At 37.6% G+C, this 24,437-nt stretch overlaps 1 protein-coding gene across 6 annotated transcripts in view; it reads right to left on the bottom strand.

Moving 5' to 3' along the window:
• TENM1 (teneurin transmembrane protein 1) overlaps nucleotides 1–24,437 on the bottom strand; it is an 817,608-nt gene that overhangs the window by 232,196 nt on the left and 560,975 nt on the right. For all 6 annotated transcript variants that reach the window (XR_004419458.2, XM_033072762.2, XM_033072761.2 and 3 more), the window contains one exon: nucleotides 8,522–8,800. Coding sequence is in view for 5 of the 6 variants with exons in the window: in XM_033072762.2 (XP_032928653.1) it covers nucleotides 8,522–8,738 (217 nt within the window). In the remaining variant the exon portion in view is untranslated. The remainder of the gene's footprint in view (nucleotides 1–8,521; nucleotides 8,801–24,437) is intronic.

Here is a 24,437-nt window from a genome sequence, read left to right as displayed (position 1 = left end):
GCTGAAGATACTTCGTGCAGTTGCAAAGCCTTCCTAAAGAGTGACAGTCAGCAGGAAACTGATTTTAAACAGTTTCCAATAAAACTGAAACTTTGAAAAGGGAACCTTAGATTTTAAATTACATTCACAGTTTATATCCCATAAAGACCTAAGTTCAGAAGAATCTGAGCCTCTTTGTCAAAAGAAAAAATAATTCAAGCTCTATATTGGTTAGGGTACCTCCACCCTACTGTTTATCCAGATATGCAGCAATGTCATAGACTCACTGAGCTACTTCTTGACAGTTCTTTATTTTGAGACATACAAAACCTTCTGACAGATTCATAAATGAGAAACCCTGGGAAGAAATGTATTTTTGTTTCAGCATCTGCTCTACAAATGAAGATAAGCAAACCAGATTTCTAGCTCCAGAAAATGACAGCTCTTTGTTTCGAAGAGAGTGACATGAAAGACACAGCAAGAGAATGTACATTAAACCAGACTGTGGGGCAGGAGCAGAGCCGTGTGCTGGCTCCCCTGCTCTGACACCCACTTCCTAACTCTGCCTTGATGCTTGTTCCTATCTTGGTTTAACTCCTGACATCTTCTTGGACACTCTTAAATGTTATAGGAAGAGGCTCTATTAATATAACAAGAACATTTAACAGATACAATTCCAGGTTTTGACAAACAGAATTTCAAAACATTAACTCAGAACTTTAGGTCTATCCTGTAGATATTCCATCAGTATTTGGAACAGGTTACTGTAAAGGTTGCCAAATCTCATAGAATCAGAATGGTTTGGGCTGGAAGGAACCTTGAAGATCATATAGCTCCAATGTCCCTGCCACAGGCTGGGATGGCACTCACTACATCAGTGGCTCAGGGGCCCATCTAACCTGGCCTTGGAACACTTCCATGGATGAGTCCTCCACGAATACCTTGGTTCCTTTTACAATGGCTGTGTTACTCTGCCCTTCTGATTTTTACTTTTATGATTTCTGGCATTTGACACCATTGAAAACTGGTGATTCAAAGAAGAGAATGGAAATTCAGATAGTTGGTATCTGTGCACTGAAAAATTGATTATTAAGCTTGTATAACATTTGGAGAATGGTTTTTTTTATTCTTTAGATGAGATTTGTTAGCAGGGGATTGGAAATGCACTCTGATCCTTCGCTAGTTTATTTCCTCTCTCTGTAGGTTTTTTTCCTCACTTTTCCCCCTCTCTCAGATATTCACTTTTTAAATTAGAAGAATTACTTATGAGACTGAAGCTATTTTTGATCATATGAGGCATTTTTTTCACTGAGATGATGGCAGCTGAGACAGGACTGGAAGCAGCGTTACAGGAATGGTGACAGCAGGTTACAAGCTTTTGTAACGTGTTTGTGATCTAGGAGGGGAGGACCCACTTCAGCCTCGTGGGGAAAAGTGTCTGCACATTCAGTTCACTCATGTATTTTGATTTGATGAAGGGAAGGAAAAGCATTCCCCCCATGAGATTTCAAATGAAAGAACAAACATACAGTTTTCTGCCCCAGTTATTCCACGGAGAGAAATTTCCAATTACTTGGCAAATCAAGAAAGAATATCTGGAGGGGGTCTGAACCTAAGTGCTGCTTTTCCTTTCCTTAGAGTTTGCAGATACTCCCCACAGAGCAGAAGGCTGCAGTCCAGGAAGCCACAGGGAACTGCTCATGGCACTGTTTTTCTCTGGGAGACAGTAACACCACCGTGATTAGAACCCAGGCAGCCAAATAAAGCACTGCGCACCAGGAATCCCTATTTGTGCAAGGGAATACATGAGGAGACAATGCACTAAAGCTTTAGCTGTGTAGAGTCTTTTACTTTGCCTAGTATGTAATTTTTTTTGGACAACATGAAGCTCATAAACACTCAGAGCAGATGGTGTAACACACAGCAACAGGAGATGGAGCTTATTAGCTGTTGCTTCCTTCCGCTAGTGCACAGCCCAGAAATCTGAAGGACCTTTAAATCACCCTCTACAGAGCTGAGTCCCTTTCAGAAGAAAGGACAAGGGATAAACGGTGTGCCCTTACACAGACATCACTTCATTACACTTCAAGTCTCTGCTCTAAATCACACAGGTACATAACATGCTTAAGTTTCCAGATTTTCTAAAATTAGAAAAAACCCCCCAGCATTAAAAGTGTAAGCATCTGGCATTTTTAAAAAGGAGAGAAGTAAGATCCTAATAATGCAAAATATCTCAACTGTTTTTATACTAACCCTGTCTAGTAACAGCATGCTAACAGAAGTCTACTATTTTTTAAAAAAAATTCTTCCTTAAATCAGAATTTCAAGGGAAGTGCTTGCAACAATAACTGGTTTCATTTGTAACCAGCTTGTTCGTAACTTCTTATAGCACACAGGAATGCTTCATTCCACTGTCCTAAAATCACCTTCCACAGCAGCTCAAGGCACACTTCTGAACAAATGATGCAGTTTAAAGGTTAAAAAAAAATCCCTTCCTTCATTAACCAATGAATTTCATCATAAAGAAAACACGTCAGTAAAGCCAATGTGATATATTTTATTTTGATAGTCTTTATCACATGAGTACTAAATGGCTCCCAAATATTTAACTGGTAGGTGGAGTCACAGTGGACTGTAACACCCTGTTCTACTGGCCACTAAGTTACTACTGGAGTTCTACCTTCTTAACAACAAGAGACTTGGGGTAAAATTTTCCCCTTCACTAACTGCTCTTTGTGGAAGTTTATGAGCATAGAGTCCTAAATTCACCCAGGTAAGTGGTCTAAATCACTATTAAAACAATGAAAAATCATGCTACTGGCATTGGTTTCCTCCTGGAGAGCTCCCAAGACCACAAACTTGTGGTTTGTTAGTTTGATATTGTAGTGTTATACATAACAGATTAAGGGGAAAATATAATAAAGGCTTTTTTTACCTTTACACATAATTTAAAAATAAGGTAATTGCAACCAAAAGCACATACCACATACAGCCCAAATTCAACTCTCTGTGGCCCTGGCACAGACACAAAGCAGATCTGCTGTCCTGAATGGATTTACATAATTCTGGAACCAGAGTGGAACGTGGTTATTATGTAAAAAGCTTTGCCTACTTCACAGAGGACAAAACACTACCATGACATTTTCCTGACAGGACAATTTCCTACCAGTGCTTGTCAGCATGCCTTTTATTTATGTCTAGGACAATCAGTAAAAGTGGTTTTGACTGGTCATATGATGTTAAAAGTTACATGTGTTTACATCTTCCTCCCTAGTAAGCTGAAAACTGCTGAACTTCAATGCATAGCAAAACAGACCTCCTATTCCTGCACCTCACAAGTAGTTTTTCTCTTCTAGGGAACAAAAGTGCTGTTCAGCAGCGAAACACTTCTGTTGCCTCTGTATCCTCACTATTGCTAGGATGTACCAGAGGGCAGAAAGGGTAATCAGATGGCAACAGCAGAAAGCTAAAAAAGAGAGGATGAGACAGAAGTGGCCTTAGGCTGCAGAGCTTGCTTACACTGTGACCCAGGACTCTCCATGAAGTCAATGGAGTTCATTTGATGAAGACTTTGGACATTTAGCTGGATCTGTTTACCGATTACTCCTGAAGGTAATTTTATATGTGCTTTTTAGAAAACATTAATTATGTCACCAATCTGGAGCTTTTGTCCACAGAAAGGATTTCCTTACTTCTTAATGGGTTAAAAGCAGAATAGGCCAATTCTTTGTGAGGCACTCTGTCATTTCCTACAATACTAGCAATGCTCATTTTCTCACATGGATTTACCAGAAATTATTTGCTGTTGGATTCTCCTGTGAAGAATAATTCCATTTTGCATTGCCCATAATGCAGTTCAATATACTTATCTTGCCAGGAAATGAACGTTTGTCTAACCAGAAATTTACTGCCATATGCTCATATTGTTAACAATCAATAAACTTTATCATGCCAATGACTCGATCCCAGATGATTATCCTATCAGGAATTCATTCCTCTAAACTAGTGTTTTCTTACAAATCTATAATTAACTTAAAAGCCAGAAAGCTTTTCTCTACTGCCAGTATTTGTAGAGCACAGTTCCTTTCATATTTGCTTTGGTGGAAACAGAAAGCTGTGGGAGAAAACAGTTCTAATTATGTAAACATGTCACAAATAAGCTCGAGATGCAATCTATGTATGGTACATCTATAAGAACCTTTTTTCTCCACAGTCAGGTCCATCAATGATTTTCCTGGAAGAGCAACATTTCTGACAACTTCTGCCAATTCTACTCCATCTCTTTCAAAGACAAAACAGTATGTTTACCAATTCTTCCAAGAATTCATTTACTTTGTTTGCCAATATCTCCAAACTATATGATATTGGGTCTGCCAGGAATTTACTTCAGAAGATGATCTTGCCAGGATGAGATATTGCAGGTTTACATATCTTCAGACAAGCAGGATTCTGAACCTTCCAGTGACTAAGAGAATGAATTTTTAGATATACACATTATGTGTTTAGCACTGACTCTTCAGGAGTCAATGATGTTTTGTCAGGAGATTTTGGTATCTGCTCACATTGAGTTGTTAAGCCACTAAAATTTAGTTGGGCTTGAAACAGTCTGTGGTGTTATTTGGTAAATCTCAAATTGTCAGATAACTGCAAATTTCTGATGCAAGTAACATCAGACACAGAACTCAGTTGGCACTGGACTCTATATAAAGGGCACCAGTATTAAACCTGAAGAACAGCATGTAAAAATCTGCTTGACCAATGGATAAATTCCGTACTTATTTGGCTTTTTTTCCTTTGGTATTTTTCCCATAAGACCTGCAAAACCAACCAATTAATATCTCTGAAGTGTAACATATGAGATACAATTTCAGGAATTGTAAGGAGTAAAAATACTGACACAGTTAAGTATTCTGTATTTGGGTACTGTTTTCAGTGTTTGCTATTTATGGGATCACAAGGCCTTTCAAATTGACTCAAGAAATGTTTTGCAAAACAATAACAGTGCTTTTCAATTCTGCAGGATGAACTCTTGAAATGCTTCCTTTAAGTTCATGTTGTGTCAACTTCTGGTTTAATACAGATTGTCCAAATATGTAAACATGTAATACCCATGCATTATGATTTTACATAATCTCAGATTTCTACTGAAACTTTTCAAAGAAATAATTCCTCAGTATTGACACTAATAATGAAACAGACAAACTGTTTATAACAAAAATACAGCAGTATTTGTGGAACAAATCACATTTTACTCTGAAGTTATTTACTAAATTCAGGTGACTGCCCAGTCTGATTTATATAACCTATCTTAAGCAGCCAATACAAATTCTTTCAATTTCTATAAACATCTGAACTGCTGATTCTTCTAACAAAAGTAACTAGATCAGTACTCACACCCCTACACTTGTTCCTGTTACAAGTTTCTCTGTACTAATGATTTTATTCTGACATACTTTCTTCTCACATTCCATCATTAGAGCTCCTTGGAATGCCGTATCACAGTCATCATTATCGCTCCATGCAGGACTGCTACTGTGTGTCTGTTTCTCATCTCTCCTCACACCTTTCCAGAAAGAAGTTCCTGGGCATTATCCTCACTGTGCACTCTGTTAATTCGTCATACTATTACAGCTGAAGCTAGAGAAGAACATTATGGCACTAAAGAAGAGCATTATGGCACTAATTTGAGATACAAACTTTGATGCCCCAGCAGCCTTTGTAGGTAGAATTATTTTATGCAAGTCTCCAGCACTGGCATGGTACAGCACTCCTAGCCAAACTCCCTTTGAAAAGGGGGTAGTGTGGAGGTTTGATTTTGCTTTTTAAATTTCTTTTTCTATATTCTGAAGATGTGCCAAAAATGAAGAAAAACCTTGTTAAAGATTCTTATGAAGCATTTTAGAAAATAATGGATTAAAAAAAAAATCCATTTACAGTTTTATGGATTCATCCAGATTCACAGTTCAAACCTGAACGTTTTTCCTGGTGTTGACAGAGTAACAACCAAGAACCATCAGGAACTCCCACTGTGAAACCTGGGATCCTTTTGGAAATAGATTGATTTCACTAGAACTGCAATCATATCTGTCTGAAGTCTTAAATTTTGCACTCAGCTTTACAAACTTTTTTGTCTTTGAATTTTGAGCATCACCAGTTTTATATAACAAATCTGCTCTGCTTACCAAGCCAAATATTTAGGTTCAATTTGTGGCAGAGAAAAAGCATGATTTAAATTACTAGAAAGATGTCAGGACAAATTTCTGAGAAGCCAAATGGGTATACTTTGCAGTGTAATTACAGTATCAGTTATTCCAAATTGAATTCATTACACAAGACAAGAAAAAACTATGATTTCTAGTACAACTCCATGTTTACAAATCAGTGCACACGAATAGGATTTTTAAAAAGTTTTGAGGTGAATAACACAGTATTAAATAATAATATATGGACCTAAACAATTCAGAGAAGGTGCCTAGAGAGAAGAAAATATTAAAGAGCTGCCCTGCATGTTGGCAAAGTACTCTTAGAATATTAAGTTATTTTTCCACAAACACAGTCATCAAGCCACATCCTGCAGTTTGAAGCACTAAAGGACTGGTTTTTGTCCAAAAAGAAAAATACCAATATTTGAAAAAATAGAAGATCTGAAAATTCATACAGTATCTCATAAAAATTAATTTGAATGGAAAAATCTTGGGGCATATAATTTCAATAAAATAAGCACACAACATGAGTGAAAAATACTTCCTGGTCTGCACATGCACATAACTGATTCCTTACAGGTCACTCCTGAATAACTGAGTTTATGCCTCACAACTTCTTACAGAAATGCACACTAATTTGGCCATTTCTCCAAAATTATTAATGTGATTGCTTTCAGAGGCAATGTTCTGGAAGAATAAATTCAACATGACACAGAGGCTGTCTTTTTATGCCTACAGTAGTGATTGCCACCCTTTTAGACATGGCCAAGCCAGCGATGCTGCAGCTGACGGGAATATCAATAGCAGCACAGCACCACAGACCCGGCACTCCTCAAGGCCCAGGTACATGCTGAGGTTTTGCTTTCTCAGCCACAGGTACAAGAACAAGGGAGTTGCTCTAAGGAGATCTACAAGAGCATTTACCCCATCCAGAGGCACAGCAATGCAGCCATATCTCTCAGTTAATTAAACTCTCATAGCATGTACAAGATAAAAGTCACAAACAACACACAGATCTGTTTTCTAAACAATTCTCTGTTGAAATCTATGTTCATGACTTTTTCTTCCCAAAAAAAACAGTTTTACTTTAACTCTTTGGAGGGAATATATGCACATAGATTGAGACAGCCAAGTATTATTACTCCCATGAATTACAGGTACTTTCAGACAACACCAGTATTATGGTGTTGAAGCAGAGTATCTGCAGTAAAAAGCAAAAACACTGTAATAGCTGTGTAGCACAGTTGTTGCAAATTTCACATTAATTTACACATCACAGAGGAGACAAAATTTCCATCTTCAAAAAGCCTACTTTTATTTCTTTGTAGAAAAATAAAATTATTTTTTATCTTCAGAAAATTGAAAAAGGCTTTTCTGAGTAAGCAGTGAAGGCTTAGGGAGCAGGGTGTGTGTGATGTGGCTTGTTTGAGGATTTTGGGTTTGTTTTTTAAATAAGTACCATAAGTTTTAGCTGAAAAGTACTGGCCACACTTCCTTCAAGAGCAGGGAGTGAGTGGCCCTGGAACCCTGCTGCTGTTAACTATAATGGGACAGGAGTCTCATTGCTTCTGACACTGATTCCTACAAATATTCTCCCTGTCCCACCTGGACTGGGGACAGAGCTGAAAGCAGCAGAACCCTTTTCTATTCACTGTGTACAAAAGCAGCATGTGGGTTTACAGAGTCTGTCAGGAAATGCTGCAGTACATTCTGCTCATTCCTTCCTTTGTTTTAGTCTTAGCCTTTAGTTTCTGTCTCTAATCAAACAGTAGCTTTTCCTAACCTTAGTTCAGCTATCATTACTATTCAAATATTTGTCCTAGTCATGCAAAGGGCTAAAACTTTACTCCTGGGTTTTTTTTCTTACAATACACTAATTAACTTCAGTTTTTAAATTACTCGATTATTTATATGATTAGAAATGTTAAGAGAATTGCTTTATTTGAACTAATTCACAGGCTTCGTGAGCACATGCAGAGATAGCCTGCAGCCTCAACGTTGATTTTATAGCAAAATGCACCCAATGTATGCAAAGGCAGTAAATAATTAATTACTCAACATTACTAAGAAGAATAGTGCCTACTAAAGAAAATATTTGTCTGTAGCTAGCATGTGATAATTTCCAGAATATCAGTCAGCCCATCCTGCTAAGAAAGCCCTTTTTCTGCAATTAAAAAAAAAAAAATCCCAAATTTCTGTTATTACAGTATGATTAAAACTAGGTAAAAACTGGGTTGATACTGTAAGCCTATGAGAACAAAATGTTTGTTCAACTCCTGATATTGTTTCATTGTGCACACCCCAAAGTAATAATCATAATTAGTAGATAAATTATTTACCTTGTGTGGACTGGTCAATGGCTTTTCTTTTTCTGCTGTGACTGTTATAGTTAAGTCTTAGCTCTTGGCTATATTCATTCAGAGTTTCTCTTGAGTCATAAGATTGCCTTTGCTTTCCGCCATCCTCACTTTCATCTGAAGAACTTGTGTAAGTTAGATCCACTTCATGTTTAACTTTTGACAGTGGCTGGTAGGGTTTGCAGTCCATCTGCTCCATCTCTGAGTAAATAGGCTCAAAGTCATGAAAACAAGCAACTGGAATGCCTTAAGGAAACAGTCCTGGAAAAAAACAACAACAGTAATTCATTTCAGACATATACTATATGCTTTTAGGTCAAAATGGTCCAATTTTATTTTTTATTTATATAAACCAATTAAATTTAATCAATATCACTATAATCCAGGAAAGAAACTGAACCTGTCATATTTTACTGTTTTGACTTTTAAAAATAGAATTAAAATAACAGCTACTTGAAGGAAAAAATTAAAACCAAGTCTTAACCACTGTCCTATAAGACCAAACAATAACTGTATCTGATCTATAGAATATATTACAAGAACTTATATTTGGAATCAAAGCTAAGACGGAACAGTTAATATTTCCCTAAAGGGATGCATAGTCATCTCAAGTGAAAATAACATTTTATGTCTTTTAAAATATGAAGCCTAGAGAGCGGAAAGTTCACTCTTTTTAAAGTATTCTCCTGTCACTTACATTACATCTAATCAGGGATAAGAGACTTCAGACATTAGAAAACCACAAAAATTTAAAAAAATAAAAATATATCACATTGTTACTCCAGAAGAGCATTCAATGCTTCAGAAAATGGCATTTTGTTTTAGATTTTGAGGACATTTCAACAGGAAGAAGTTTCTACCCTGCAGTCCAACCCCTTTTCTCCTCTTCCATTTTCCATCTCAATTTCTGCCCACATGGGGGCTTATACAAATCCTCGGTGGAAGCTTCCAAACTGCATTTTGAGTTTTGTGCATGCATTTCTATAATGATATTCAAATCCAATATCCTTGAAATCACGTGCACTGCAGCTGCAAGTGCAATTGGGGCACTTGTCCTGTACCCTTGCCCTCATTAAGCTGTTTCCATCACTAATTTTAAGACAAACTCTGTGAGGAAATAACTGGGATTGTGGCACAGCTTTTACAGCAGCATGGCTCACAAACGGGAAGCTCTGTTCAGTTTGGTCATTTTTGTTGCTTTCTTTTTAGATTAGAGGATATTAATAACCTAGAAAAACAAATGTAACAAAAAAAGGTGCCTGTAAACATTATTGCTAGAAGACAAAAAAGCACCCATGGAAGTTCAAAGACATTTTGCATAATTAGAAAGTAATTTCTCACAGCTTCTTCATGATTTTAAGGTCAGCACTAGATGGAAATGTTTATTACTCAGTTTGATATCAGCCCATTTCCCATCTATAGCAAGGACTTTAACCCCACATACTGCCAGCTGTGAGCATAAAAACATATTCTCCAAAAGCAAAACAGAAAAAGTGAAAACACACAAAAGGTAAACACAGAAACTCCACAGGAAGAACTTCAGAGAGAGCTAAAGAGATGAGCAGCTTCTGAAACTATCTGAATGTTTGAGACACGACTGGTGGTACTGCACAGCGTTCCAGGACTTCACCTCCTGCTTGTGTGTCCTCCCAATACTTTTGAATCACTTTCCTGAGCAGGAGTGGGAAACACTACTCATGGTGTGAAGAGGGAATAAGGCTTCTAACATTGTAACAGAAAAAAAAAATCCAACACTCAGAACCCTTGGAGGGAAGAAGTGAGACAGAGCATTACAGCAGAAGTAACACTGTGGAGTGTGCGCCTTGCTTTGTTTGTTTTCTCCAGGTTTCAGGAGGTCATCTGGGGAAAGAGACTGAAGGCATTTCTTTGCTTGAAACACAAAATCTCAGGGAGTTATGTCCAGCCCTTTACCTTGACATGGAACAGTCCTTCAGAAACTTATGGCACCTGGATAATAAAGAGCTCCAGTATCAAAAAAATCCCCAAACAGACCCAAACAAAAAGCAACTCATATCTCCTACTCAACAAAGTGGGCTTGAAAGCACCTAAGTGGATAAAATCTCTTCAAGAGAGGGACAGAATCAAAAGTATGAACCAAGGAGCTGGCAGAGAGCAGGGCCAGCTGACAGTGTGTCATGGGGCTACAGACCTGAAGGGACTGGTGCTGTGGGTTGGCTGCATGGATCCAGCTGCTAAGATGCTTCTGTACAAGTTACTTTTAGGTAATACTTGCTTCTCCAAAGCTATTTGCTTAAATAATTTACTATTATTTCCCAAGATTGCCTATTATTGCCTAAGTTCAGTACTTAATCTGCGAGTTGCTTTAATAGCAACAGAAAGGGGCCATGACTTGCAAGCAGAGATGGCTTAAAAGATGAACTGATGACTCTGTAGAAATGGTTACTGACAGGAAAAAGCCTTCCAATATATTCTGTCTGACAGAATAAATGGAGACAAAGCTACAGAAGTCAGAGGAAAACAAGGAGAAATTAAGGGCCTCTATTAGGAAGATGCAGTAGAGAAGAAATAAATTTCACCAGGAAGGCAACAAGTGCAAGTAGACTTGGATGCAGGCAGTGCATCCTGCTTTCAGAAGGGCAAAACCATGAATCTGAAAAATTTGGCTCATTACTAAAACAAACAAACAAAAAAGGCTCAGCAAACCAAAACACAGAGGTTTCACCGAAAAGATGCTGTGCATCTATATTGTGGGAAGTTTCAAGTGATTTTTTTTTTTAATAAGTAATAAAAAATTATTAGGCTGCACAGAGACCTGTAAAACTTCAGCTGCTGTGAACAACTACTTAAGGAAGATTTATTTGCATTCTTTTAAAACAAGGTTTAATAACCAAAGTCTGTAGTTTGTGAGAACTCTTTGTAGCAGGAATAGATTTAATGATGTTAACCAAGGCAGCAGATGAAATAATTTAATGTAAGCAATTACTATTAATTATATATTATGTATGTTCTCTTTCACTGTGGTACTTTCATATGCACTACCTTCTTATGTAAAGGATGTGCATTTTTTCAATCCTAAACTAATGAAATATGCCTTTAAAAGCTTTATTTTTATTATGGTTTGTAATAGAAAGATAAAGATGATCAAAAAATATGACCAACTTCTGAATACCACAACACCCCACTGCCTCTCCTCAGTCATGCTGCTGCTGCCAGTGCTGCACGAGCCCACATTTGCAGCAGCAGGGCAGCAATGCCCTGGCACACGTGTGTGATGCCACAGCTCAACTTTTCCCACTGTAGTTCTGACCACAAAGCCACATCAGCACCAGGTTGGAATCCCCATTATCTCCAGAGTGCTCTGCACAGACCAGAAAAACACAGCATGAAGTTTTAGAGCGTTTGTGGTGAAAGGCTGTGGGAAAATAGGTTGTAAGCACAATGCAGGAGGCAATCGCTTCCAATGAATTTCAGAATTAGAGCTGTACTGATTACCAAGGAGCAGAAATAGCCTTGCCTGCCCAATGATGTTGGGTGTTATAAAGGAGTGGGCTAGCTAGCCACGAGCTAAAGTTGCTATTGCAGATCCAGAGTCTGCTGCAGTTTGGGATGGTGTCTGCTGGCTGTGCTGTGAGGAGGAAGGGACACGCAGCCATGCAAGGGACAGGTGAAGTCAGAAGATGTTGTGTGAGGGACAGACATGGTTAGATGGCTGGGTAAGGGACAGCTTGGGGCTTAGCCAGTCACACAGAAGGAAGAAGGCAGCTTGCAGAGAAAAGAGGAGTCAGTGCTGTGTGAAGCAGCTAACGAGGAAAGGAGCCAGAGTTGCCTGAAAGAAGTTCATTGAGAGAAAGCATGTAAAGTTTTTAGTAAAGGACTGGTGATGGTGCCAGTCCAATCTGTCTCAACATAATTACCACAGGAAGATATGGACACACATGTAATCAGACACATCCCAGCTCACAGACTCGTTCATCATCTGAAGGAAGAAAACCTTCACCTCACCTGCCCAACTATTCCCTCCCCAAGTCAATCCCATTTTACCACAGTTATCAAAAACTCAGCAGTATTAAAGGCTCATGCAAGGACTAAAGACTGGATCTGACATGAGAGCAAGTGATAAATCGTTTTCAAGAACTGGAAAAATACTTCATAAATTTTTTCATCAAAAAATGCTTTTATGCATCAGAAACATATGACAAAACAGATCAAATCTTGAAGCTTTTCTACAGTGATTCAGTTAAATTTAACAAAGGATGGTATGGTAACTTGAATTTAAGCCCTGGCAATCAAATACTTGAACTTTATTTCATATTTTGTTTGGGAAAATACATCACAGTAAGCAACTCAAAATGCTGAAATAGAGCAGGAGTATGAAAAGTATTGCCTGGATGTTTATACAGGTTTCTTCACATAACTGGCCCTCAAGTAACTAAACAGAACAGCTAGTCAATCAATATCAAGTTGACCTTGTCAGCAAAATGGTAAAGTCTCATAAAAGCTTACAGTTCCTGTAAAAGACCTTTCTATAAGTGTCTTAATGCTCTCCTCCTCACAAGTAACACTTTTTTGCCCTTTCCACCACTGTTCTGTTATTGAAAGGTTTCACAAAATATGTAATAAAAATACAGCAGAAAAATAGTGTTTATTACATACACAGACACACAGATATGTGAAATATATATTTAGGCACTGAATAGTAGGCAATTCTGAACAATATTTCAAAATATATATCATATGCATATTACAGTCGATTTTGTAGAGGAATGAACAACTAATAACTTAAATTCACAATGAAATCCTTTTGCAAGAAGTTCTAATGGATAGGAAAATACCATCCTTGAAGTAATGGAACTAACACAGACATATGTACAATTTGTGCAACCTTCTAAGTGCACATTATACATGACATTAGAAACTATTTTCACCTTTCATTTACATCAAGGTCCTCTCCCTTCAGCCCCCTACTTCCCTGTTCTGCTCAGATCAGCCTTCCTGCTCCAGAGCTCAGTATGGTTCAGGGAAGTGGTTATGAGAAAGGCTGAGCCAGGGCTGTTTGCAGTGCCCATCAATAGGTATTTGAGAACAAAAATCACTGTGTGCATTTACACTGCACAGAGGCTCTGCACTCAAGTACAGCAGTGCCCCAGAGATCACGTTACTGTAATAGTGCTTTTCATAAATTCTTAATAGGCTGCTCTGATAGGGTGCCCATTTAATGAACAAATTTTCATAGTGATTACCCACCATCAGCCCCATCAAATCACCAGTGGCATACCCAGTTGGTTTCCAGTAAGTCCAGAATTATTTAGAGAGGTCAGGTTATGGTTGCTAATGAGTGTCATGTAGCTGAACAGGGTCCTCCAGAAGCATACAAGATCAAAAATGAGAAAAAGTGTAACCTTTGTTGGCCTCCGCTAATCATTATTTAATACTCAGATATTCCAGACTATTTAGAATTAAAATGTAATTGCAGTTATAACGTTAAAATATAACCAGGGATCTGTGCTCCTTCTCTCCTATATTTCTTTTCTTTTAACACGTACCCTTATCTGAAAGCTACCATTTGCTTATTGCCTTTTCAGCCCAGTAGTTTCTGAAAACAAACTGCTAAGCAGCAATATCAGCTCTGGACTGCTGAAGGGAAAAAGAACAGCACCTTTATTCTGCAGGTCTTTCTGAAATACAAAACGGTGAAATATGAAAGGCAAAACAGAGCAAACACTCTTGATTTAAACCTTTGAGAAATGCAATACCAAGAAAAAATAAGAAAACATTCTGACCTTGTACATACCTTCAAAATATGTATCCCTCAAATATTTGTCTAGAGATTATAAACAAAGGAACTCTCTTTAAATTCAGTCTTACAGAACACAGCAAGAAAGATACCAGCTACAGGAATTGAAAAAAAACCCAAAAAACAAAACCCCAAAACCTACCAAAATTCATATAAATATTTTATGTGGTTCATGAACTATTATTAACACATCAAAAGATGCTTGAAAATTACATAAGGATGTATGGATCAGTAAATGCAACATATGCAGTGTTTATCAGGGAATGAGTGACACTGTAAATGTTAAGACATTGTGTTATTCCTGAAGGTGGACTACATAGCACCTCTTTAAGAACAGATGCACAGGTAAAAGACGACAATCTTAGAATATGCTTTTTCATGTATTTTTCTAAATCAGATACGTAGATGAAAATTAGAGTTTCCAGGGCCATGCTATGGGTTTAACAGGCTCCCTAGAGAATGTGTTCTTTTAACTTTTGGATGGATTACACTGGCTCATACATTTACATGTCATTGTGATAGATGCAAGCAGAATAAGGTTCATTTTCACATTTAATGATCTTCATTTAAAATTAGTCAAAGTCTGAATTAATTATAGTAATTCAAATTTCAAACTCAAATTCAAATTTAATGTTGTCCATTATATCTCAAGTTTCAGAGAGAAAACACTGCAGAACAGAATTGCAGCAAAAGTCAGGTTGTCGCAGTATTTTGTGGCATATGGCAAGACTGAAAGTAATCTTAAAGACATACATTATGTCAGCTACTCAACTGTGATACAGAGTTCTTGTCCAACAGGTGCCCTTCACTTTACTTGGAGAACTGCCACTGATTGTAAGAATCACACAAGTCCCTAATGTTTTCTTTTGAAATCTCATCATTTGATGTTACTGAGACTCAAGAGCAAAAAGCTCAAGTTCTATTTCTGTTGGACAAAGTATTTTCATGATTCAGGGTGATATATCCTGGACAGGTTCAGAGTATCTCTTGAGCACAAAGTCTTTCTGAAGAGCTGCACTTCAGGAAATACAATTCCTAATTATACCGGAGAATAACTCATATTCTGAACAGTTTTTCATTTAAAGAAATGGAAACACTGTGAACAGTCTCCCACCATCTCAACACTTCAACTAAGAATCCTAAAGAACATGAAAAAGTCGGGGCTTAAGTAAAATTAGCTAAGTGCATAATATCTACAGATTTGGTCCCTAACACATGGTCAAGTCCTTTACTGCCTTTTCAACTTGATTCCTAACTGTATGGCAGGGACAAGACAGCGAAAGAGATAAAGGAAATCTGGCCTATATCAGAGTGTCCTTTGAGACTACAAGAATAGATCTTCCAATATGGATCTCCCAGAACTATTTTTTTCCCTTCAAGGATGATGTGTGGTCAAAATGGTAAATTTCTTAGTAAAAGACATTTTAAGAAGATAACAGAACTGAAGAAAAGGAATGTTCCCCTCAATTCAAGAATGCCTGGGACAAACTAAGCTTCCTCGGGTTGTACAGGTAATTTCCAATACACTCCAGGCACTTCCTTACACCAAACACACCTACATGAAGTGTTAAAATGCTTGCCAATGGAAGCTCAGCTTGTTCTCCACTGTTGTAATTACTGCTCTGTTGACAAGAGCATATTTTTGCATTGTAAAGTGTGGGAGTTGAACTGGCAGAGACTGATAATGGGTTGGCCTTGGATGACAGTGAAGTTGTCAATCTGAGGCCCTAGGAGATGGGGCACCAGGAAGGTAGACATCTGGTTAGGTTATGGTGAGAAGGATAAGATTATGGCAGTAGGTATGCTAATATATTGGTTCTTTATAAGGTTATGTTTTAGTTTTCATTAATGATTGGTTGGTTACATTTTACATATAAGGCAATGCTCTGAGTTTGTGCTGTTCATTGGTTCACTGCTCTGTAACAGAGGTTATATATCGTCATGTTCACGCCACTGAGTCTTTTTGAGCTTGCCTCATTCTGTGTTTGGTTTATGTTCTTTTGTGGTCTCATTTTTTACTCAATCAGACCTGTTTCTGTTTCTTTTGTAGCATTCCCTGGCTGGTCCAGTCTCAGAGTTGTGTGAATGTCAAAGCGACAGTGAAGACCTAAAATTAAAATATTCCACTTAGTAGTTGAGTTGTGTGAAATTACAATTGAATGTTGGTGCTCTTCTGAACTAAAGAAGCAAATACTATCAAAATACTTTACCTGTAAGTGTGTGTATATATATCTACACTGCTCTAATTTATCTAACAAGGTAATACAATAGTGAGGTGTACATGCACTTCGGCATATGCAGATAGGAAAAATGGAATGTTTTTAATCTAGGAGCAGCTTTGGAATGTACAGTTTTAAAATACACTGGTGCTTGGCAAGTAGCATTTGTACATACAAATGACAAGTAAATTGAATGTGCTTTGGTTATTTTTTGATAATGCAAATTGGCATAGCCATCAAATTGAGATAATTATTGTTACTTTTCCAACTGTGTGCTTAATTAAGAAGACCCAGTAAAGCTTAATTAGCAAAAAAGTAATTGTAAAAATCAGGTTTAGCTGCTCAGAGATTACAAAAATTGAAAATTACATGTTCTGTGTAGATACTAATAATTTTTTGAGACACCAATTTAAATTCTGTGTCACAATAAGCTTAGCACATGAAAATAATTTGCAACACATGGATACTGTGGAACATCTAAACCACAGTTCAAGTATTAAATTTTCACTGATAGAAGGATGCCTTGACAATGGTGTTTAAAAACATCCAGCTGACAATTTTTTCTTCATTTTCACTTCCCTTGTTTTTAATTAGAATAATGGAAGTCTTCTTTAAGCAAACTAGACATTCACCAGAGTATTTATGGACTATCAAAGAATATGAACAAGTCTAATTAGCGTCACATTTGATGAGACAAAGGATTTCATTAGTTGACTTCACAATAAACAAAGTCACAATTTTCCTGGTAGATTTTTCCACTCTCCCTGAGCATTAGGAGTTGTTTTGGTAGATCTCATGGGGCCTTAGCAATTTTAATTTCCCTTTGCAAAATCAAAAAAAACTACCTACTAAAAATCTCTGAAACAAAATGCTGACACCAGGTCTCCCCCTCCAGGTGAAGTTTCCTAATGGGACACATTATCTGTATCTTATCAGCATCTCTTTAGCATTGTCCACTTCTCAGATTTGATGTGGTTTATTCCTATTTAGATTCATGACCTTTTTGGGGCAATTTATTTTTTGCTATATTCTAGGATTTCTAGAAGCAGCACTGATAACTTGTTTTACTTCCAGCACAGGCTTACAACGTGGGTGCACTAGAAAGCATATGATCTATAGTTTAATGTCTTGCAAGATTCTTAAGTTATCACAACAGCTCTAAGAACTTTCATGAAACCACCATTACTTACTGCACCTAGAAAGTGAACTTTTCAGTCTTTTCCAAAATAGTGTTCTTAACTTCTGCTCTTCTATCTCTGGGGAGAAAGGCTATCAGGTATTATGCAGTTCTGACATCACCCACTAAGTTAAAACTTGAAAAGCTTTTCAAGCATTTGAAGTACTTTTTGCAGGAAGACCTGACTACTGCCTGACCACAGGACCAGCATCTGCTTCACCTTCATCTGAAGCATCACTCAGGTTGCTATTCGTGTGAGTGACACCATCATGCCTGAGAAGTGATCTTTCTGTTCCTTTTCTTCTTGCTTTGATGTCTGTCAAAGTATTCAGTGTCTTCAAGTGCCATTGTTCTGACAAGCAGACCCTCCCAGTAGACTTGTACTATATCCTGAGACTCCCAGAACTGCTATTATTTGAGCTGGTGTCAGATTGATTTTCTTTCTGTTCATGATAGTGCTATGATCTTGCAGGGTTGAAATTACTGCTGATTTATGCCTTGATGCAACCCCTTGAGAACTGGCTTGTATCAGCATGTCACCTCTGAAAAGGTACATTTGAATCCTTTGAGATCTTTTTAGTGGAACCTTTGTTCTCATTTCAATAGAGAACCCTTTGTAATGAATGTTTGCTAGAAATTTCTCCTGCAAGTACCAAGAGTCTTCTGTAGTGCAAACTGGAAGTACATTATGCATCCATCCATTTTCACCATTCTGTGAAGCCTTCTTGGCAGAGATTATTTTAAGTTGTCCATCCAAAACTTCACAGTTTTTGCAAATTGGTTATACCATTTTCTCTGGTACTCTACAAAGAAATGCAGGTAGTGCTGGCACTAAAGAATGGGAATATTTCCCAGCTGTGTTCCCAGAGGCTGAGCTACATCTGGAATGTAACAGACTACAAATATACAAACATGCCTCTAGTGTGTTTGTGGAAGACTACTGCCTTTTATTCCAGGCCTTCTTTTATTTAGACTTTAGAACAGCAAAGATACTTTTTGTTTAAGCATTATTCACATTTTTACATACTCTTCCTATTAGTGTCACAGCTTTTGCACCTTCATCACAAGTAGCTTCTTGACTACGTCTTTGTGAGCTATTTTCTAAAAAAATAGGGAAATAGTGTCTTCTGTAGAAATACACTAACAGGGATGCACTGATTTTACATTTAAACAATTCTGACATGGTAAACTCCAGTTGAAATCATCTTCCTGCTCTTACCATTTGTCTCTGAAATACGACAGTAATTTCACGACTATAAGGCGCACAGGCGTATAAGGTGCACTTTTTTCATGCAGTGAGGATCCGCGCATAACAAAGTAACGAATTAATAATGGAATCGTGTGATCGCGGGGTTTACTGGCAGGTGCTCAATTTGCAAACATTGTTCACAGATCGGGGTAGCCTTTAAATGCAGTCTAAAAACTAAAAAAAAATCCAGAGAAAAATCACTCACTTTTATTAAACCTGCCGGCTCCGCTCTCGCCCAGGTGAGGGGAGGGCGCGGCCCTGGGGGCTGAGGGCAGTGGGGCCAGGTGGACTGGGGACCTGCTGCCGTGGGCTGTCGGAGGTGGCAGGGGCTGCAGGTGGGAAAGTTTCCTGGCGCACAGCAGAGGCTCCCGAGTGCTGCGCCGGCCCGCCCCGGTGCCGGGCTGCTTGTGGTTCGGTGTGGCGTGTGGCTCCACGTGGCTTGGCTCGGTGCACGGCTCTGCATGGCTTGGCGTTTCGATCAAAATTTTAGGCTTTAAGGTGTGCCTTATAGTCGTGAAATTACTATATTTTTATTTTTTTTTTACTATTTTACTGGTAGAGCTGTTTGCCCATGCCTTCTTTCAGTGTAAATACTTCTGCTACAGATACTGTCCTTTTTCCTAGTTTAGGCTGCACTATCTCAAAATCCTTTTCAAGAGGGACTGAAACAGACATTTTCTTTTTGGAAACTAGTATTCTGCAATAACCAATTGCAGTTCAAAAGTAAATGGGGCTTTGCTGCAACTGGTTCTTCCCACTAACTAAACAGAGGAGTGTAAAAATCAAGTGGTCCTATTCTTCTGTTTGGGTGTTGGCAGGAAGATGAATCTTCAGAAAGAAACCAATAGCCTCAAACGCCAGGGACTGCCAAGGAAGAACAGCATGACTACAACCACACCACAGGTAGATAAAATAGGAAAAATTAACCATGTCACACTTTTTTTTTTTCAATTAAGTGCTGAAAATTCTCAGCTACTTAAGCTCTTCTATGTAAAATACATTACTATCACTATGACCACCCTACTTGCCAAGAACAGTCTCCTTAGCACCTGTACAATACTCCCTTTAGCTTAGCTCCTTTTCTTCAGCTGAGAAATCACAGCAAGGAGAGAAAGAAGGATGAAACTGAAATGTGACTCTTGTCTGTTGCTTTTATATATGTGTACACATACAGGCACACATATCTATCTGTACTAGCTGCAATTACAAAACCAGAGCCATTATCCTTGTGGATAACAATTTTGCCCCTGCTAATTCTATTTACATTGGGAACACTGTAGTGTACGTTTAAGGTGAAACTCATTTAATGTATTTCTCTCATGAGCAAGGAAAATGTCACTTTCCCAAAGCACCAAAAGACTCCTTTATTTTCACAGAACACAAATATATGTTAGAGCTCTGCTGTCTCTTTCTAGCTAAAAAGGCAAGAAAATGACCTATGGCTGAATTGCATCATGTTTGATTCAGTGGATATCCTTTTTTATGTTCTCCCATATCAAATACATTCATATCAAAGTCATGAAATGGGCACCTGCCTTTCAAACCTGCCAGTGTTTTCACTTTTTCCAAAAACTTGATTTCAACTGAGGAGGGATGTTAACTTTCATCTCCCGTGTCATATCCTAGTTTGCAACATTTGTAAATCCCTGAAAACACTCAAAGCTGCAAGGACACTGCCAGCAGAATTTGGTTATTGGCTGCTGCATTTTGCCCCACAACATGATCATATACAAAGTCAGGAAGAAATCTGACCCACACCCACTGTGCGCCACACTGTCACCCTGTGCAGAATGACAAAGCCCCGAAACAGTCCCCAAATTTCTTCCCCATTCTGTGAAGCAACCTGCATTTCTGGTCTGTCCTCATTTATGGGCAGGTTGCTAACGAAAGGAGAGACAGTGCCAGCACAGGTATCTCAGCTGTGCTTTGGTTTATATGCATGAGTTGCTGGGGGAAGCAGAAAAATGCAGCTGTGACATTAATGAAGTAAGCCAGTGCTGATCTGCACAGGAGAGCAAGTCAGCAGGGGAGGATTTGCGAACATGATGCTGAGTGATAAATATCATTCTGAAGAAAATTGTGCCACAGAGCTTCACAGAGTATTTAGTGTATTTTTAAAATTAAGAAAGCTCAGAGACAAAAGAAGCCCATGAAAATCATTACTTATACATGTAACTCATATCACAAGTAGCCACCTAAATAAACTCCCTTAGAAAACATTTGGCATTACTGCTGATCTGGAGGCAATTCTAAATACACATTTCAGTGCTTTTAGGTGCAGAGGAGTTCCAAGGTTCAGCAGTTTGTTACGTGACAAGGTTTATGTCAACTGTTATTAAAGATGACTCATATTAATACAACTGCTCTAAGAAGAAAAGCTTTGCAGCCTAAGGATACCTTCCTAAATGCTGCCATTTTACCAGCACTCTGTTGTTAACTGCAGACGTGCACCAGAGACAGGCTGGAAAAATACATTAACCTTGTGAAGATCATCGTTCTCTTAAAAGCTTATGTCTGATTTTCTGCTATTACATTACACTGAGAATGGAAAGTACCAAACATTCAAAACAAAACAAAACTGTAATTTCTTGTTCTTAGTTATAGAAATCTCTGTATACAGTCAAAGACCAATATAAGACCTTTTTGAAAATCACTGTGAAGTAAGGATAGGATCTCCATTAAAAAAGACACAAGAAATGTCTCCATTAATTCCTCTGAAGCAGACCAAACAAAATACAGCTTTATGTGCACCTACAGCAGCCTGTGAAATTAAGGAACAAAAGTGCACTGTTCAAGATGAAACAAATAAAAAAACCCAGCTAACCAACCAACCACAACAAAAAACCACAACCAAACCAAACGAAAAACCCCCCAACCCCACCTGAATCACTGTAGCTGCACAGTGTGATCCTCTTCATACAAGGCCAAGTCTGCAGATACTCCCAGAGTTTAAGTTCTGACTCACTTATTAAGCACCTGGCTCTTGAGTGGTGGTATTTGCCTGTGATTTTTACAAACACATGTAAATCTTCTAGCTTCAAATATACTGCAAGTAGAAGAATTTTAAACTATGCAAATTATTCACTTCCTAGAAAGAACAGAAATTCCTTACACACACAGAATCTGCTTGTATTTTTATATTGTAACCTTATAAAATTACAAGGAACTAAAATCTTAGTCTAAATTATCAACACTACCGGGAAATCTGATACCAAAATCCTCAACAAAAAGCCTATTCCTCATTTCAGCTAGAGCAATTCCCCAATATTATTAATAGACTTTCAGCTGTTTTCATCAGGATTGAAGACCTAATCACAGTTAAATAAAAAAATCAAACTCTTGTTCCTATACTCCTACACATAATTCTTACAACAGTCAACCCTGACTTACATGTGATGATGCTGCTGCTAAACAACCAAGGATAGAAATGAAGTGGTTCTAGTTCTATGGGGGCTTTTCTGAGAACAGCAGAATCTGATCAGAGGGTGACATCCCAGCTAGAGCACTTGATAGGAGAAGCAATCATCAGTGGCTTCAGCTGATCTATATTAGCTGATCCATTCCCATTTTAGGGAATGGGTCATTGAATAAGCATGACAGAACAAGCATAATTTAAAAAAAAAACGAAAGAGGACAGTGAACTTGTACTGGAAATTGCTGAATAGTTGGAGGAAGGAAAAAAATATCATTGGTTCACTCTTATTTCTGCATTTAATGGAATATATTAAAAAAAGAAAGCTAAAACCAACCAAAAAGAAAATTAAGCTATCAGTACACCAAGTTTTATGTAACAGATATTTTTTGCCTAGTAATTCAATTACACCACTCAATTCCTTTAAATAAATTTAAGGATGAACACACATATAGAACTGGACCAAGAATTCCAGGACTCACCAGAAGTATTTGTAGGTATTACTACATTCAATGCCATGATGGCCAGTGGGCTATGTCTGACAGAACACCATATTTCTATTTTGATTTCCTCCAGTTTAATTAGGACTTTTCAGAAATTGCTTTGCCTTTAATTCCATTTATTATTCTTCAATACCATTATTTCAATTGATCTCCAAGGTCAGTTCCATAGCCCAGGCATTTTTTCCTTACTGAAATCCTACATTTGAAAAGCCAGCTCTCAACAATACATCTGTGTGCATGACTTTCTGGGAAACCTTCTTGTTTAACACCTAAAACTGCAGAGATCGAAGCTCGGTTTCCATGTAGCTCTTGTGAAACTTTTTTTGTCAAGTGAAGTACCAGGAGTCTTGTAAAATCTTGTAAAGTACAAAGGTCTTTTGTTCTTTGAAGTGACAATCCTAAGTCGCCTGCTTAAACATTGTGTCAAGGAAGTTGGTAGATGTTCAAAACATTGCAACACCAGTACTTCAACAAAACCAAGAAATGAACAAATAAACTATTTTCTACTTTAGAGGGAAACAGGAGAAATTTTTATACATTAAAGAGAAAACACAAGTTGTGGCTGCATTAACCAGATACCACCACCCTGTAGGAATGTGAATGCTGTCATAGAGTTTTGTAATTTACTTTGGAAAAATTAGCTCATTAAGAGTAAAAAACTTAAAATTTACAGAATTAAGGTCATCCTCAATATCATCCTCTTAAAACATTTTAACATGAATTCTCAGCAAATAGAGTGAAACTGCTGGAGCTGCAATCCTCATCACTTCATTGACTTTTAAAATTAGAAATACTTTTCTGTGGTTTTTTTTAATTTTCTGAGGTGGGAACATATATTCTTCTAACTCTGAATTACTTCTAAAAATTTACATGCATTCTTCTAAAACTCAGTGGGAGCTGCACCAACACACAGTAGCATAAATGAGTTTAAACACAAACTTCATGGATTTAGCAATGTAATCTGGTGATTTCTGCTCTGCAGTTCAAATAAGAGAACCATTACACTGGGAGAAACACTGAAAAAAAAAGTCTTATTAGCAGCTTGAGAAGGTCCATCTTACAACCACAGATGGTTTGAAGCTAAACTGCTTCAATAACTTGGCTTTAAATCAACTTAAGCCGTATTACAGTTCAAAAGTAATTCAGATAACAAACTGTATTAGGTGAGTTTGGAATTAAAAATCCTCCTTTATCCATTCAGGAGAACGAAAGTAAGAGATAAGTGAATACTTTAGTGAAAGTGCATGGCACACAAGACCTTAAAAAGTGATTTATGTATGTATTACTTTTTCTTGATAATATTCAAATATTGGTGCACACTGATCACAGATTAATCAGTTGACCAAAACACCAGGTAAATTTATCTCCCTGATGAGTTTAAACATAAAAGAAAACATGAGAAATTGAATTCTTATAGCATAAATATCTTGGTTGAATTTGGAATGTAATCAACATTATCATATTTACTGAACGTTAAAGACTTAAATTAATGAGTACCATGTGTTTATCTACCAAATTTCAACTTGCTAATCTAGTCTGATCATTTCCCAAGTCAAATGGTT

The sequence above is a fragment of the Catharus ustulatus genome, chromosome 14 (assembly GCF_009819885.2).
Source record: "Catharus ustulatus isolate bCatUst1 chromosome 14, bCatUst1.pri.v2, whole genome shotgun sequence".
In the NCBI taxonomy this organism is placed as follows: Eukaryota; Metazoa; Chordata; class Aves; order Passeriformes; family Turdidae; genus Catharus; species Catharus ustulatus.
This window is presented reverse-complemented; position numbering and strand designations above follow the sequence as displayed.